The sequence below is a fragment of the Halichoeres trimaculatus genome, unplaced genomic scaffold, assembly GCF_033239565.1.
Source record: "Halichoeres trimaculatus isolate MK-OKI-2021-1 unplaced genomic scaffold, fHalTri1.1 fHalTri1_scaffold_1, whole genome shotgun sequence".
Lineage (NCBI taxonomy): Eukaryota > Metazoa > Chordata > Actinopteri > Labriformes > Labridae > Halichoeres > Halichoeres trimaculatus.
Window position 1 is genome coordinate 25,842,320 of NW_027437179.1, and position 16,933 is coordinate 25,859,252.

General features: G+C 38.6%; 3 protein-coding genes across 3 annotated transcripts; 1 reads left to right on the forward strand and 2 right to left on the reverse strand.

Annotated features, from left to right (window-relative positions):
• Positions 1-762: 762 nt before the first annotated feature.
• LOC141793478 (rab GDP dissociation inhibitor alpha) lies at positions 763-3,339 on the reverse strand. The gene is made up of 11 exons (XM_074674223.1): positions 3,298-3,339; positions 2,871-2,978; positions 2,673-2,769; positions 2,437-2,571; positions 2,152-2,350; positions 1,950-2,075; positions 1,674-1,773; positions 1,377-1,548; positions 1,140-1,284; positions 999-1,053; positions 763-909 (listed from the first exon to the last, which is right to left on the reverse strand). The coding sequence occupies exons 1-11, from the start codon at positions 3,337-3,339 to the stop codon at positions 763-765; spliced, it is 1,326 nt and encodes a 441-aa protein (XP_074530324.1).
• Positions 3,340-5,698: 2,359 nt separating this feature from the next.
• Positions 5,699-11,408, forward strand: tmem43 (transmembrane protein 43). Its single transcript, XM_074663228.1, has 12 exons — positions 5,699-5,819; positions 6,604-6,750; positions 6,839-6,973; positions 7,529-7,623; positions 7,743-7,792; positions 7,978-8,047; positions 8,131-8,201; positions 8,321-8,448; positions 8,555-8,629; positions 9,332-9,433; positions 9,605-9,722; positions 9,821-11,408. The coding sequence occupies exons 1-12, from the start codon at positions 5,802-5,804 to the stop codon at positions 10,021-10,023; spliced, it is 1,212 nt and encodes a 403-aa protein (XP_074519329.1). The 5' UTR covers positions 5,699-5,801; the 3' UTR covers positions 10,024-11,408.
• Positions 11,409-11,489: 81 nt separating this feature from the next.
• On the reverse strand, positions 11,490-16,695 carry LOC141785152 (transforming protein RhoA). The gene is made up of 5 exons (XM_074663346.1): positions 16,587-16,695; positions 14,955-15,112; positions 13,539-13,659; positions 12,322-12,452; positions 11,490-12,241 (listed from the first exon to the last, which is right to left on the reverse strand). Exons 2-5 carry the CDS (start codon positions 15,108-15,110, stop codon positions 12,068-12,070), a joined length of 582 nt encoding a protein of 193 aa, XP_074519447.1. The 5' UTR covers positions 15,111-15,112; positions 16,587-16,695; the 3' UTR covers positions 11,490-12,067.
• Between the last annotated feature and the right edge of the window lie 238 nt (positions 16,696-16,933).

A 16,933-nucleotide genomic window follows, 5' to 3' on the forward strand; every position in this document is an offset into this window, starting at 1 on the left:
TATCTAACTGCTAAGCTAAGATGGCTGCAGCTAGTTGACGTAAGGCCCGGTGGCCCCTGCACAATGTAAAGAATTGATAAGGGAATCGTTAAGCACAAAGGCTTACGATATTGATGGATTGAAACATTTCTTATCAATTCTCAACAGGAAACAGTTTTTGATTCCCATCCCTCCTGTACTTTATAGAAGACTAAACAAATAATCCCTCTCCCACAACTGGGTAATAAACATTTGCTACTTGGTTGAACCACCTGTTTGGATTAAATATAACATTTTATATAGGTATGATGAATAAAATTTGACATAACTGCATCAACACTAAATGGACGAGCGTAGTTAATTAAATTCCACTTACCTAATGGTGATCATTATTGGCTATGTGCTATATCACACAATGATTTACAGACAGTCGCCTCAAAAAGAATGGTACAGCATGTATAAAGACCAACAAACAGCCATCTCATTTCACAAACTTTCTCAAAACAAAAGAAATTGAAAGATCTGAATGAATAATAAAAGCTGGAGACTTATAAAAGCTGCCCAATGCTTACATATTACACTCACCTTTCACTTCAAGTTACGAACCATCTTCTGCTCTATGACTATGTAAACCTCCAAGTTTACATGCTTCTATATATTGTTTTTGCCCTGTTTTTCAGCCTATATAAACACATTACTTTTTAAATTTATGTCCATTTAAAGCCTCCACAACAATGGCCTCCTAGCTGTTGAAAAATTTGATCCTAATGTTGGAAGTCTTCCTCAGTCTTCATCAGAAGTGTGAGATTGGTGTCTCTGTGACTGTCCACAGCAAAGCTCTGCCCCTGTGATCCGATGGTACATATCTTTGATGTCCTCATATTCAGACACAAAGTGGTTTGTTGCATCGAATGACTTCGACACAAAAATCTTAAAAAGACAGAGAAATTTAATTTATCACAATTAAACTTTTTTCTTCACCTTTTAAAGAACTTCTTCTCAAGGAATTGTCTCATTACCTGACTTGATTTTCCATCTTCATTGGGAACTAACTGGTGGCTGACTGAAACAAACCTAGATTTAAGGTGTTCATGGGAGATGGCTTCAGTTATTTGAATATCAACAGGCTGTATGATTAAAAGTTTTAACGTGTGACTCACTTTTGGATGATGGGCTCCAGAAGTTCCAGTGCTGGCTGGATTTCTTTCTCTGGGTTAGCAGTTTCTGCGGTGGTGCTTACTGTTGCGATGTAAAGCCCATCTGAGGCCACACCGTGAGCATAGGACACCACAGATATGTAAATGTCTGCAGGAACAAAATAGAGGTTATTTTTTAGAAATCACTTTGATCAAAAACAATCTTTGCAGCACAAAAGCAGGGACAAACTGACTGAATACCAGATTTCCTGTTGAGCTGTGTTTGAGGGATGATGATTTGACAGGAGTTTGCCTCGTGGGTGTTTTTGACTGGATGATTTAATAAACAGATGACTCTTATCACACGGCCTGCTTTCCTCACTCTGCTAGGGACATAGCTGGGGTCGCAGACAAGCTGTTTACACTGGAACAGCTGATCCAGATCCAGAGGGACAAAAAGAGTCAAAATTATCAAGGGCACAACTCTGCAGCTGGTTCATTTGTGGCCAAATCCCTGCAAGGACTTCTCCCCTTTCCCTCTACGATGATAGCACTTGCCTTGCCCTCAGATTTCACAGCTTCCACTTTGCCCCCGTCCAGCACGATCTCATCCACATGTCTGTTCATCAGAAAAGTTCCACCATATTCTGCACTCAGTCTGGAACACACAGAGTCAGTAAGGAGCCACAAACTTGACCCTACACAACAGTATCAAGTATTACAGCATGATTTTACATCTTGATCTGTTTTTGTTTTTAATAAAATTAACATTGATCAAACAAGGAAAACTTTCTGACTGTACTCAAGAGAAAAACTCAGTAATTATTCTGTCACCTGGCAAATCCCTGTGGCAGTTCTCCGAGACCGTATACAGGGTAGAGGTAGGGACTTGTGTTATGGCTGGACTCTGAGTACAACCTGATTCGTCTGATGGTTTCCAAATACGGCTGATCCAGATAACTACAGAAGACAGTAAATCAGACCAGGAAGGCTTAAAACTTTCATAAAAACTTGGTGTTAATTTTGTTTGACAAACCTCTCATTGCTGTGTAAAGCGATGGCATGGCCAGTGAACTCTTGAACGTTCAGTCCCAGGTCGAAGTGGCAGAACAGATCTCGAGTGGTGGTTTCGTAAGGATCCATGGCATGGTAGCTCCGAGGGTCTCTCATGTTAAAGTTTTGGGCAAAATGCAGCAGCTTTCTGAATCGTCTCTTGTCAAACATGCCTATCAGGTCTGAAAGATAAAAATGTCTCAGTGAAAATTATTAAACAGATTATAACAGAGCTGTAAATAAGCATGTGATGATGTTTGTTCTGCACCTGAAGCGTGGACTTCTTCCTCTGTCCCGGGAACTCTGTGGACTTTTCCTGCTTTATAAACATAGCTGCCTTCAACGACCTTAAAGTCCAGGTATCTTGTCACCCCAGTTTGCACCAAGATTCTCACAAGATCACCTAATGCAAACACAGCAGAGGGTTGAAACACACTTGTTCACTAAAATAAAGCAACAAAAACTGTTCAGAGAGTACAAAAAAAAAAGAAAAATGGGTCTCACCATTTGCAAGAAAAAACTTTGGGATGAGGTCAACATTCCACTCTTTTCCATGTCCCAGTGACGTGGCAGGAGCATGAACCCCAAACATCTTAAACAGCTGTTGATGTTGAAATATGAAACAGTGAAAACCACAGCTCTAAATAAGCAATGTATCGGCAGCTGTTCCTGTGTGTTTCATGTGTGTGTGTGATAATGAACCTGGTCCAGGGGAGAAATGGATGCACCCTCTCCTCCATAGTAAGGGTTCTTGTCGATGTGAAGAACAGTTTTCCCACTTTTGGACAATAAAGTGGACAGGACGCAAGCCTGATGCAGGGAAGGGATAACAGTGACGTGCAGGACAACAGTTACAACTTTGCAGGAGTTGATCATTGGTAGCATAATGATTTCCATGTTTTAAGTTATTTAAAAACAAATATGTGACCATTTCACTCAGCAAAGAAACTCCTACATATGTAATAATTTAAAACAAACAAAACAAAAACTTTTCAAAGTGATTACAGGTGAGGTATCAGTCAAAGCATTGGTCCTCTTTTTAATGACATGTTATATTTACACAGTATGTTTGTAACTTTCCCCTGTTGACCTTATTTCAATGATTAATGAGAAAGATATCTCCTCCTACCTTAAGTCCAGTCCCAAGCACAATAACATCGTACTCCTGCATCCTGCCACTCTCTCTGCACCTGTATGTGTGTGTGTGTGTGTGTGTGTGTGTGTGTGTGTGTCTTTGTGTGTAGTGTGTGTTGGCGCGTGTGTGTCAGCATGGCCATATGTATTAACAGAGAGACATGGTTGATAAGTGACAGTAATTGCTCTGTGTTCCCCTTTTCAATAATCCTCTTAAGACTTGCATATGTATGCTTATCTGTGTCTGTGTGTGTGTGTGTGTGTGTGTGTGTGTGTGTGTGTACAAGAAAAGTGAGAGAGATAGTCTTTGATAGATCTAGGTTTTGTATCCATGTTTTGGTTTTGTTTTTTGTTTTTTTGAGCGGTGGGGTTTCCCTGTCCCTCTTGATCAGGGTATAAAATGAGCAGGATATAACCAGCAGTGGATAAAGTATCCAAAAGCAGATACATGGACTCAAGAATTGAAAGCAAAAGTGAACATACATAGACTTGGCTAAATAGCTCCCTTTGACAAATGTGTCAAAATTTAATACATTTCTTTTAATGATCGGCCTCTGCTGATCTCTAGTGGTGCAATCTGGCTGTTGCATCAGCACATTAACAGCTATTTTAAAGTGTTAGTAGAGAAAATACATCAAAGATCACATGAACCCTAAAAAACACTGAAATCTATTGATACTCATGAGAAACAACTAGAGAGGTACCAGATGAAAATCAATGGTAAAGTGATGGTGGAGCAATAGCTACAGTCTAGTGTTATGTACAATCCCAGTTCCACAAGAGCTGGGATGCTGAGTAAAATGTTTTGAGGAACAGAATCCTGTAATAGCTCAAACTATTATTACTTAAACATGGCTGAAAGAAAATGTTTAATTTAAAAAAATCGCTGTAAAAACAGGTTAAACAGGTTAACTGACACCATGAATAGGAATGAAAAGGGGATATGGATGACTGCAGTCCTTGGTACCACAGCTTTTACTGCATTAAAGATATCATCACTGCAGTACAAAGTACTGTATGAATATGATCCAGAAACCCAGGTGCCCTCTCTGGACCTGAGTCTATGTAAGATGGACCAAGGCAAAGTGGAAAAATGTTCTGTGGCAGATCAAAATTTAACATAACTTTTGCAAACCATTGTTTTTGCAGCAATCTCAGCTCTTAACAGAAAAGGGAGCACCAGGGTTAATGGTGATATTGGGATGCAACCCTGCTCACAGACAGGAAGGAGCCATTGAAGCTATACAATATATTCATGGTTTTGAACAGCAAATGCTTCCTTTTAAAGGACGACCTTTCACAATACAGCAAGATGATGCCAACCTACACTTTACACATATTATAGCAACATGACTCTGTTGAATAATAAGGGTGCTAAACAGGCTTGCATTTAGTGCTGACTTGACACCTCTTAAGAACATCTGATGAATCATGACACAGAAATTACAACAAAGCAAACCCTAGGCTGTTAGGGGCACCTGAAACCTCACATGAGGCAAGAATGGAACAACATTCAACTTCCACATCCGAAGACAGATCTCTTTGGGCTCCCTAACAATTGCAGAAGAGATGATGAAACAAAATATAAAGGATGAAACATGAAGGAAACAGATACAACATCAAAAACATTGTTTAGGATACAACATTTATTATTATTATTATTATTATTATTATTATTATTATTATTATTATTATTATTATTATTGGTAGTAGTAGTAGTAGTGGTAGTAGTAGTAGAAGTAGTAGTAGTGGTAGTAGTAGTAGAAGTAGTAGGAGAAGTAGTAGTAGTAGTAGTATTTTGATGTATTTGTGTATTAATTAATCTATTTATTTATTTATTTATCTAGTAGAGAGGATTATACTATTTGGGGTTAAGCTATCTAGTTTGTTGATATACTTTAAAAGTAGCTGTGTCAGCTGTGTTTTATTGACTATATAAATATATATATATATATATATATATATATATATATATATATATATATATATATATATATATATATATATATATATATATATATATGTCTTCTCAGCAAGTAACAGAACAGTAGCTGTGAAGCTACATAAATTTGTTTTCGGTGAGCTCAAAATTTCTACATTAGAAAAGTCCGACACGTGAAATGATAATAATCATAGCAATAATAATGATAACAATAATAGTATTTATATAAATTAAGTGCTTACAGGAAGGGACTTTTAAAATCCAGTCAGACTAGAATAATCTTGTATTAAAAACTCTATATCCCAGCATGCCTTGTGATTAGACTTCCGTGTCGGTTAGTCATTTCAGATTGGCTTGTTAAATATACCGGGTCACTGAGGGAACATGAGTGTAATATAGTCTGTACCGTCTTTGCTCAGACTCCGCCCAACCAGGATGAGTTTCGGTGTACGCTGGTGAACAGACGGGAAGTTTAGCATCTTTGAACTTCCTGTCGTTGACATCTTCAAGACTTCCAACATCACTGCTTGGCTGTGGACAGAACAGGACTTGAAACGATGTCTTCAGCACCGACAGTAAGGGTTTTTTTTTACTGTAAGATTTACAAAAAGGGTTTCGAGATTCAGTAGCGGATATCACTACCGCATCCACTAAGGCAACGGCTTTGTTAGTCTTTAGAGTTTATCCATATTTCAAACAGAGAGTTAGTTGAACTTAACCAAACTAAAAGTTAAAACTCTGTGACAAATTTTCTCCACACTCGTTCGTTGATTATTTTTAGATACCCTAGAGTTTGCGTACAGGTCACTTGCATGTCTATTTCTTAAAACCTGTCAGTGTTGTGAGGGAGTAACTTGTAGCAGAGAACAAAAAGAGGTGTGACAGGGGTGCACGCCCAGCGCTCTGTCTACAGAAACACATTCATGCTCTCAAACTTAGGTCAGCTGAGCACTGTCAGAAAAGCCTCATTGTAGTAAATGGTTCTGTTTATTTTAATGTGTCCATGATACTGCTTGGCTGCAGTGCCAGACTTTCCCATCGATCTGCAGGGGCGATTTTAGGATCTGACTTTTAGGGGCGCTAGTCCCCAGAGAGAAAGTGGTATGAAGAGTTTCTTGTAAGTGTTTAAGAGTAACAAAATACTACTAAATAATTTGTGTTTTACATGTCATCATATTGAAAATTTGTAAGCTGGTATAAGCTGTTTTCAGATATTAAACCTGTACAGGCACTTTTATCATTGTTGGTATGATTTTTTTTCTCTTGAGGAAGACGAACAACCCAGATTTATCAGAGAGTGTATAGGGTTGCATTAAGCTTTACCCCAAGAGTCCACAGTAGCTATGCTGTCTGTTCCAGTTTTCAGATAAAGACTTAAACCAACACAGGCGAGTGTCAGTCAAGTCCAACCCTGGATTCCTGGAGCGACTCAGTGAAACTGCAGGAGGGACCGTGTTAGGCATCGGACTGTTTTTCCTCTCAATTTATGTTCTCTTCACTAATGAGGTAAGAAAACATTATTCATCTGAAAACAGCTACAGTCATGTGCTAAAACATTAAAGTAATCTTGTTGTGTCAATGTTTAATGTTTTAGGGACGAGCTCTGCAAACTGCATCCTCTCTGGATGAGGGTCTCTCTCAGGTCGTGTCATTGGACTCTTTCTCCGGCTTTGACCCCCAGAACAACAACCGTTTAGTTCATCTGTCTGCAAAGCTCCGCACCTTACAGGTACACATCATGATTGCTGTGTTTCTTTTTGTTGTGTGTTATTCTAAGCTTTTTCTACAATCAAAAGTTGAACCGAGCAAACAAATGAGACCAAGCACAACATAATGATATTCTACTGCTAACATGTACATCTGATTCATTCAGAGATGCTTTTTTTCTACTTTAAAGCTATCATCAGTTAGATATTATTTATAAAATCTTTTTTGTCAACCACAGGGGAGATTTTTGGTTTCATTTTATCTTTGATTATTTAAAAGCTTGACAGAAAAAAGTTCCCTTTTAAACATTCTTATGTATGGCATCAATGCATTTTATTACAGTAGTAAAGAAAAGCAGAAGGAAGCAATCTGTGATTTCAGAGTACATGTACAAGAAGTATTCAAGTTATGTATTTACTGTCTGAATTATCATGGTTGATCTTTTTTCGCTTTTTTCTGGTGAATCTGGTTGAATGAAAAAAAAAGAAAAAAAAAATAGAAAAAAGGACCGAAGTCTTGGATCAGTACAAAGTTAAAGCTCTTATAATGTCAGTCATTAATCTTTTGTTTCTTGTAGCCCCTCCATGACCCAAACTACAGAGTGGTGCTGCAGGCAGTGAAGCTGAAGAGGGAGGTGGAGATGTATCAGTGGGTGGAGTACCGGGACAGCAAGTGAGTCTGTTGTCATGCTCATCAGTCAGTCAACATTCAGGGTGGAGTCAGGTGTAAAAATGTGGACTGAGTATTTTTTTTAGCTCAGGGTGAGTTTTGATACAATGTGATTATTTCAGGGATTACCAGGAGAATGGAGAGACCAAGACTGAAACAACATACACCTACAGTGAGTAGATTATTTATATGATGTGACCACCACTTTGGGAATTATTGTTATAGTATCAAAAAGGTGCAATTTTTGAAAAATCTAAATGTCCCTGTCCTGGGGAAAAAGAGATGTAGGTGCTTTGACCTGTTAGCGTGAAGTTTTTGACCTGGTTTGAAGGCCTGTTTGTGATTCCTCTTTTTCAGACACTGAGTGGAAAGCAGAGCTGATCAACAGTCGTAACTTTGACAAAGAAATAGGTCACCAGAACCCAAGGTACTGTGATACCTCTTAGGGATGTCTTTACTCAATGAATACATTTCTGTGATCAAGTTTCTGACATTGACTTTGGATCTCAGTGCCATGGCGGTAGAGAGTGTCACAGTGGTGGCTCCTGAGGTCAGAGTTGGACCTTTCATTCTGTCTAAAGGTATCTGAACATGAAGACAGACAAACAGGAGTTACATGCTTACTGTTTAAAAACTATCATACATTTTTTGTTTTGACAGTTTACTCATAGTCATGAGTTGTCTGCTTGCTCCTTTACAGGCTTAGTGGAGCAGGTAAACAACTTCCAGACACTGAGTCTGAGAGACTTTCCCGTCTCTAATTTGGATCCTTTTCTCAGCATCCATGAGGATTATTTCTATCATACCCAGAACCCACGCAGGCCAGAGGTGAACACTTTGATGATCACTTTTTACAAATACATCCACATCTGCCTTCTGGTCATGTGTTTTATACCGGTGATGTTACTGAATGGGATTTATTTTTACCATAAAGGTCGGGGACGTGCGTGTGAGCTTTTCTTTTGCTGGACTGAGCGGTGAGACTTCTTACCTCGGCCCTGCTCAAACTGTGAGTTGTGAAACTGTTGAAAATATCATCTTAAGTTGTAATGAGAGGATGAATCAGAATCTTTCATCATGACCGTTTTTTTTCCAGTGCTGAAAGAGTCATGTGACGATTTACTTTAGACACAAAAACAAGACATAATTAGTTTGGATAACTGTCAAAGCAATACGGTTATTTGATTGAAATTACTGAAACGTGAACCACACACATCAGAGAAATTGGGTTATTTCACTGTTGATGTTATAAATCAAAAAGATAGATTTACGGTTTCTCACTTTTGCACTTCTTTTATGCAATGGTTAACTAAAAAACAACTAAAGTTTCAGCAAAGACAAAAGCTAAGATACTAATTCAAGGCAGCTTAATTTATAGTATTGAAATTCTATTCTAGAAATGTTGAAATTATGGCTGTTGTGCTGTTTTTTTATTCATCTTCTAATATTGCCTCCACAAATGTAATTCTTTCTAATATGTGATAGACCTCACCTCATAATTATGTTTGTGATGCCAACATTTATATCAGCAATTGTTGTCGACTTCTTACAAATGATCTTACAATGACCTGCTTTTCTGATTCATTTTCATGCTGCAAATTTATTTACTAAATACTTAGGCTTCATTCAACCATGAGTACTACTGAAACTTAAATTTTGAAATAATATTTATTTTATTTATAAAATATTATATTTTATTTTCATTTTTCAGGTCAGTGTTGTGGCCATGCAGAGGGGAGAGCAGCTGTTACCTTTCAAAGCCAAGTCAGGAGACACTCTGGAGATCCTGTACCTGGAGGATCTCTCTGCAGAGGTCAGTGTGGATTGCACTTCTTTTTTATTCATTTAATTTTAGCTCAGCAGTTACTTTCTGACAGTTTTCCTTTGTTTTGAGGCAAAGTCATAAGTAATATCCACATGTGTGTAGTTACTTTCCTCTTGGTCCTTGCTTCTTGGAGTTGATGCAGTTGTTTTTTATCTGTAGGAGGTTTTTGCAAAAGAACACCAGCACAACCGTTTGAAGACATGGGGACTCAGGGCTGCAGGCTGGGCCCTCATGTTCCTGAGCATACAGCTGACCATGCGTATCATCTACACTTTAGGTAAAAAAAACACAAACTCATGTCGAGTGTCCATGTTGTTCATGGATTTCTCCCCCCTGAATCTCTCACATGTTTTGTATGTTGTTGTGTCCTGGCAGTGGACTGGGTTCCTCTTCTCAGAGATCTGGTCTCTGTGGGCCTGAAGATTTTTGCTTTGTGCATCTCCTGCTCTCTGTCTCTACTCACCATCGGGGCCGGCTGGCTTTTTTATCGTCCTCTGATGGCTGCAGCTCTGGGAGCACTTGCTCTGCTCCCAGTGTTTCTCGCCCGTTCAGGACTTGCATCCAAGAAGAACAAATGACTGGAGAGGTGAGGGATATCAGGGACGTCAGTAAGTTGTGTGCAGTATATGCCTTTATAGCGTGGGACTTGCTTTGTTTAGGTAGAAAAACATATTTTTGTACTGAATGTGTTCTTGTTAAAAAGGAACGAAAGAAGTTTTACATTTTTGTTGTTTTTTGTCTGTCATCCATAACACCAGTTTATCACCTCCAGTTTATTTATGGCTACACTTTCTTTTTTTGTGCACTGTTGATATTAATTCACCAGACTCAGGTGGAGGCTGTTTTTTGTTGTCTTTATTTGTTGTCCTCAATGTTATCTGATATGGCTTGAAGCTCACCTATACTCTCTGTTTGTATTTGATATTCTGTTGCATGAGTGTAGAATGATTTCTCATCCAGAAATTTTGTTTCTCACTTGAGTAATGTACAGATAACCCTTTCTCACACCATGTCAAAAGATCTTAAACAAGACTTATTGACCTTTCTATAATACTTAGTAGCTAGTTTTAGGTACATCCTTCAAATATAAAACAGTCTGGTTAAAAAAGTAGAAGTGAATTCTCCTGTATCTCGTTTGGCAGGCTGACATGTGATTCGATTGAACTGTTTTAAATTACACTGAGACAATTCTAGTATTTCAGAAGGATGGTAACAGGGAAAAATGCATTCAACAAGGATTCATTTATAACCATCAAGTCATATGGTATTGCAGGACACCTCGATCAGACTGGACAGGTTGTTGTTACCCAGCAAGCTGACAAGTGAACAGTATGTTCAGTATGTTCAAATTATGTTCAATAGGTCACCTTCTAAGATCACGTCCTCTCTATCTGTGTCACTTGAAGAAACATTTTATTTTTTCAAAAACATGACAAAGCACTTTGTGTGGACAACAAAGAGTACGTTAGCATTTACCAAAGACGTGAATTTTTGTTGTATTGTTCTTATGTGTAATCATAAAGCAATGTATGCAAAATAAAGCACTTATGTGTGTATCAACACAACACCAAAATAACTCCTGGTTCATGGCACCAACCAGAACTGAAGTGAAAGAAGAAAGACAGATAGGTTTGTTTGGTATTCGCTCATTAACGAGTCAACAGTGACATACGCAAAAATGTTAGCAATACGGAAGCAATGAAGTCTGCCAGTAAGTGAGTACTAGTAGGCTATTTTTTGGATTAGCTTATATAGGGGATATTTGTAAAGAATGATTAAGTGTTGACATCTTATTGTAATCAGATTAATTCAACAATTGCAATAGCACTGTTCAGCTTTTATCCTAACTACATGACCTACAAACCAGCTGAAAGTTGAGACTGTGGAATTGTTGACAGAAAATAATACGCAGTGCAGCGTGAGCATTACACCAATAATATTTGATCCTTAGAAAGTCTTGCCCGAACCTTGCTTTAATTTTTTTCCATACCAGAACAAAGGACACTGGATTGAGTGTTTGTTTTCATCAAGAAACTTACACAAGTTATCAAGATTCTTACAAAGTAATTTATTACACAAAACACTAAGTTTCCATTTGCGTTTAACAAAATGACTTTCCAGTCTCATATTGTGCATGTGATCAGGATGCACCTTTGTTTTGTATATGTGAAGCACACAAACCAAATTGGACTCCATGTGTGCATCTGTTTGTTGAAATAATTCAAAGGACTATGGGTCACAGTGTGCAGGTTCTTCACCCTGGTTGCTGTGGAACATTCCTCAGATTAGCAGGCAGGGCTTAAGCACTTCACTGTAGTTGGCAGGTGCGACACAACGGGTCCCCTGGCTGAAACCTTTGATTACATGGTTCATGTTGATAAAGGAGCTTTCATTATGGCAAATTTACTCATTTTTTTTAAAGTACAAAAAAGCATTTTCCATAACCTCAAAACTGAATACTGACAGAACCTGACTACTTTTGCTTAAGACAACAAAAAGTAAAAGCGTTACACCTTTAGTAAAAACTGGGGAGAACAGTCTTTTTGTGTAGGTGTGTTTGGGGGCTGGTTTGACCTAATGCTCCTTCTCCCCCTGTGGAGGAAGCAGTCCCTGTGCCCCCGTTTACAATACGACACATTTACTGCTCTTCTTGCCCCGCTTGGCCTGTAGTGCAGCTCTGGTGGCCATCTCGAACACTTCCCTCACGCCCTCCTTTGTTTTTGCAGAGCACTCCATGTATCCAAAGGCACAGATCCTGTTGGCCATGTCCCGCCCATCCTCAGGTTTCACAGGGTCCTGAAAGAAATGCAGAGACATGTTTGGTGAATCAAGCATTTCTGACTATTTATGTTCTTGTAACCGTCTTAAATGTCTACCTGCTTCATTTTGGCAAGCTCCCTGCGGGTGTGCTCATCGTTGCGCAGGTCCTTTTTATTTCCCACCAGTATAATGGGAACATTGGGACAGAAGTGTTTCACCTCAGGGGTCCACTTCTCAGGGATGTTTTCTAGATTTGGTGAAAAAAAAAAAAAAAGATGGTCGCACAGGGTACAGAGAAAATGTAGCCGACACCAACCATGTGTATTTTTTTCACCTCCATATGACGCAATCGACGCGGGTGCACCCTCAGATCACCCACTCCTCACAATACAGAAATTTTGAAGCTCATATTAGAAATGCTGAACTAAACCTAGCTTTGTTTTAGTTAAGATGAGGTAAAAAGGCGCAGACAGCCACAGTGTGCTCAAATCAGCCGTTCCCTTACATGGGCAAAACTCATAACTTTAATAACTTCCAAATTAACGAGCTAAGAAAACATTCACCCTCTTTAGTATATACCAATAAAGACATGAGCGATTCAGACCCAAGCTTCTTTCTAGACCAGGTCCTAAACATGTTCAGTTTTCAGTAAAAATTTGCTCACTGAAATTGATGTGTATGTAGTTTTCAAGGTTTCTGCAGCCAGTCTCAAGCAGACTCTCCAAGATCTGCAGTTTTCAAGGTTTCTGCATGGGCTTCATATTTTCAGACCAGACGTTGCTGCTGTGTCACTTGTTTGCACTCTGTTGTGACATATCACTGGTTTAATGTTGACCCTCTCCTTTTTCTCATTAAAAGCTTTTTTTGCTGCACTGCTGCACTTCAGGATCTCCATTCTATGTGTACGTCATGTTTGTTTTGAGGTTTGACCTACCAAACTCCAGGTCTAGATTTATTCAATTATTAATGATTCAGCCAGTTGAACTGTATGTATTTATAAATTTTATTTTATTTGATGATGAAGCCTGATGCTGCCAAAACACAGCTCTGAGTCTCATCCTCACATTGAGTAATACAGGCTGTTTATTAATTCTGGTAACAGATTAGATATCACTGGTATAAGCAAATTCCCCAAACCGAGGCACCAGCAGCAAGACTTAAAAAGCTCGGTTTACTTTTAGATAGCTAATTCAAACTGAATATTGCCTGTGCTGCCTTTACACTTAACACTTTACACTTATTTGTATAATCTATGGAGGCATTTATTTTTTAATTTTGCTGGAGGAAAGTGTAGTGAAATCATTAAGCATTAAAGCTCTCTGTTTCAACTTACCTAGACTGTCAGGGCTGTCAATGGAAAAGCACATGAGAATGACATCAGTATCTGGATAGGAAAGTGGGCGCAATCTGTCATAGTCTTCTTGACCAGCTGTATCCCAGAGCGCCAACTCGACCTACCACAAGAGAAAAACAAATAAATTACCATCATACTTTTACATCTACAATTTTAGAAAACAATTGGACGTTGCCTAAAATGATGATAAAAACAGTTTGGTGGATTGATTGCATTCAAAAACTTCACTTCATTAGTTTAACTGCAAATACAACATACCAAATCATGAAGTATATTTTTTACAGTTATTTTGTGAAAAATATATATGTCTATTAAACATGATTTAATGCATGCAGAGCAAGGACTAGCATGGTCTTGCTAAAATGTACACGGTCTTCCTTCGAAAATGCACAACGGCCTCTACAAGCGTAGAGTCGACTCAGTATAGCCAGGCTTAACTCCCCAGAGCCACATGGTTCAAAAGGTGAAGCATATGCCAAACACATGAGAATCTGTTATGGTGTTATTGAACGAAGCACTACTGATACCACCTCATTCAATAACTGTATTGTGTGTACTGAAAGTGGCTGCCGGACTTTTTTTGCTTTCTAGTTCAAAATATTTCCACTCTGCCATAATGTTAGCAATGGGGTAACTTGTGCTAAATGACTCGTGCTTTTAGGCTCTGCTGCGACTTGTGTTTATTTTATAAAAACTGTCATACATGAGACAGGTAAGATTGTTGGAGATCATGGCATCCTTATTTGAAAAAAACCAAACCTGTTACTAGTCAACATTTTACCCAGCAGCCTAACTTTATTGGTACTGTGGTTGTGCATGAGACAACCCCCTACACAAATGTTAAAGTGAAACCCTTGCAAATTCAATTATGGACAACTATAAAAATGCAATAGTTTTGCTCTAAAAATAGTATCGGCAGAACAGTGCAGTGCGTTTCCTATCAAATCAGTCTTCCATTGAGAAAAAGCTGATGGAAATTAGTTTGGATATCTTTTTTTTTCCTTTTGTGTGAATATTTCTGAAGTTAAAACAGTGTGTGTATGACGCTGACACTCAGATATAAGACAGAAAAAAGCTTGCATCTCGTAGAACTGTGATTTCTGACACTTTTAGGGTAGACATTCATCAATATGACTCAAACTTCATTTATCTGACTTTCAAAAATAGAATCACCCTCTTATGACTTACGTGAGCTTTGGCTTTGTGATGACTGCTATGTGTACCTATACAAGCTTCCAAGCCCTCAATGATAGCAAATAAATACTTTTTTCTATTACTTAGAAGATAGGGATATTTACAGAGTGTACCATTGATGGTGATGTTATCAAAAGCCAGCTTTAATTTCGCGTTTTAAAGTTCAGTTCTAAAATGAGCAGGACATTAAGTTGTTCATACCTGTTTGCTATCAACTTCAATGTCGGCAACGTAGTTCTCAAACACTGTTGGCACATAGACCTCTGGAAACTGGTCCTTACTGAACACGATGAGCAGACAGGTCTTCCCACAAGCTCCATCTCCCACTATGACCAGCTTTTTCCTGATCGCTGCCATAGCTGTTAGGGGGAAGAGGCAAAACAGCAAAGGTTTAAACTTAACGACATTTTATCTCAAACAGCAGGAAAATTGAATGTTTCATTTCACGTATTATGCAACCGGCACAACGGCGCCCGTTAAAAAAACGATAAGTAGCTATTAACCTTCAGCTGTGTTGACACAACGCCAAACCCCGACAGAAACCCACACCCGAGGCTAAATATTTAGTCTCATACAGACACGAAGACTGTTGGCAGTCGGACATTCAACAGGACAGTGAAGTTTAACTTTTGTAGCAACACAGCGATGGCTTAAAAAGTTAGGAGTCCACGCCTCAAATGTCTGCTCCAGTTGAAGACAAATTCAGATGAGGAACCCTGAGCGTGATACATTTCCGCTTCGATGTGACCCATCCTGGAGTTTAACCATAAGAAGTCATTCCGTGTACTGTTTGCCATTGTTTAAACAGTCCACAAACCGGCAATAAACATAAAATAATCTGCAGATAAAATTAGCATGTACTGTGGAATAAGTGCATTGTAGGCTGACCTAGATTTTGTGAGCAGGGAGGTTCTGTTTACAAAAGACTTGACGCTAGCTAACTGCCGCTAGCTAGCTAGCAGCCGTTAGCGGGGGTGTTATGCCGACATATGCAGCTTAGTTGAAACATGCGACCACAGTGAATTGATAGCATAGGCCTGTGGTCAGTTATGATCCCAGTATAAAAATCACTCAGCACTAAAAAAAAATACCCACCACCCATTTTACTGGCGGACGGAGGTGAACCTATTTCGATACTTAGAAATGTTAAAAATCAGGAAGAGCGTAGCTAAGTAGACTGATGTCAACTTTTGAATACTATTCAATTACAATGACAAATATAGTTCTATACTATTATCCTATGAAACCACCACTCTTTCCATTCGCACGGTAAGAGTACAAACGACATTTTTTTCTGTGTCATATTAAAACATCCTTCATTAAAGACTTCAGGAGAAACGTATCAAATTCATTACAGAAGTTGTGGATGCTGTGACAAGCGCCCAGGATTGTGACTTTGCGCATGCGCATATGTGCTTTGTAGCACATCTCGTAAGGTAACACGAATCGATAGAACACCGGATATGTGGCTAGAGCTTTAAGTTCATTACTTTACGTTTTTTAAATGTTGGTATGTGTTCAGAAGCAAAATTTTAAACGAGGTGTGTCAAATACAAAGCAGTCGTTGTCGTTTTTATAGTCACTCCCTCAAAATTAAAAGTTTCCTTGAGTCACAAACCGGTAACATGACTAGCTGGCTAGCTGATTACCCATCATTAGCTTAGCATAACGGAAGTCAATGCAACTAGAGTGGTCCGTTAGCTAGCAGGCTAGTGTAAGCAGTATATCGGAAGAAATTACCGGCTACCAAATAAGAAATGCTAGGTTATGGCAAATAAAATATAGTGACAATAAATAATAACTCAATTTCGGCGGAAAGAAACGCATGCTTACCCAAAGATTGGTCTAGAGTCAATCCAAATGACTTCCAAGTATTGCTTTGTTGGCCTCCGTCGCTGCTCCCTGACTGCGCCGCTGCTGCTGGGGGATTAACAGGAGAGAAGTGAGGGGGTGGGGAGAGGATAACAATACTCTATTATACAAACATCAAAATTAAACATTTAAAAGCAACACAGTTTTTTTTAACTTTATCATTAATTCTACTGTGCAGAAATAATACAGTAGTTATTTTCTTATCACTTAAAACATGGTTATTTTTTAATGATAATGCTTGCGTTGTCCCTCTTGCATTCAGTACAGTGAAAATTTGGATGAGCTCTGACATGAAAATGAAAATGACA

Bases quoted from the DNA above. Each gene is read 5' to 3' on its own strand.
- LOC141785152 (XM_074663346.1), bottom strand. From the start codon at position 15,110: ATGGCAGCGATCAGGAAAAAGCTGGTCATAGTGGGAGATGGAGCTTGT. The intron at 13,660-14,954 runs GTATGAACAACT...CTCTTGTGGTAG, and splicing joins TTGAAGTTGATAGCAAACAG to GTCGAGTTGGCGCTCTGGGA. The intron at 12,453-13,538 runs GTAAGTTGAAAC...CACCAAATCTAG, and splicing joins TGACAGCCCTGACAGTCTAG to AAAACATCCCTGAGAAGTGG.
- LOC141793478 (XM_074674223.1), bottom strand. From the start codon at position 3,339: ATGCAGGAGTACGATGTTATTGTGCTTGGGACTGGACTTAAG. The intron at 2,572-2,672 runs GTGAGACCCATT...TGTTTGCATTAG, and splicing joins AAAGTTTTTTCTTGCAAATG to GTGATCTTGTGAGAATCTTG. The intron at 910-998 runs GTAATGAGACAA...TGTCTTTTTAAG, and splicing joins AAGATGGAAAATCAAGTCAG to ATTTTTGTGTCGAAGTCATT.
- tmem43 (XM_074663228.1), top strand. The intron at 7,793-7,977 runs GTGAGTAGATTA...CCTCTTTTTCAG, and splicing joins TGAAACAACATACACCTACA to ACACTGAGTGGAAAGCAGAG. The intron at 8,048-8,130 runs GTACTGTGATAC...TTTGGATCTCAG, and splicing joins ATAGGTCACCAGAACCCAAG to TGCCATGGCGGTAGAGAGTG.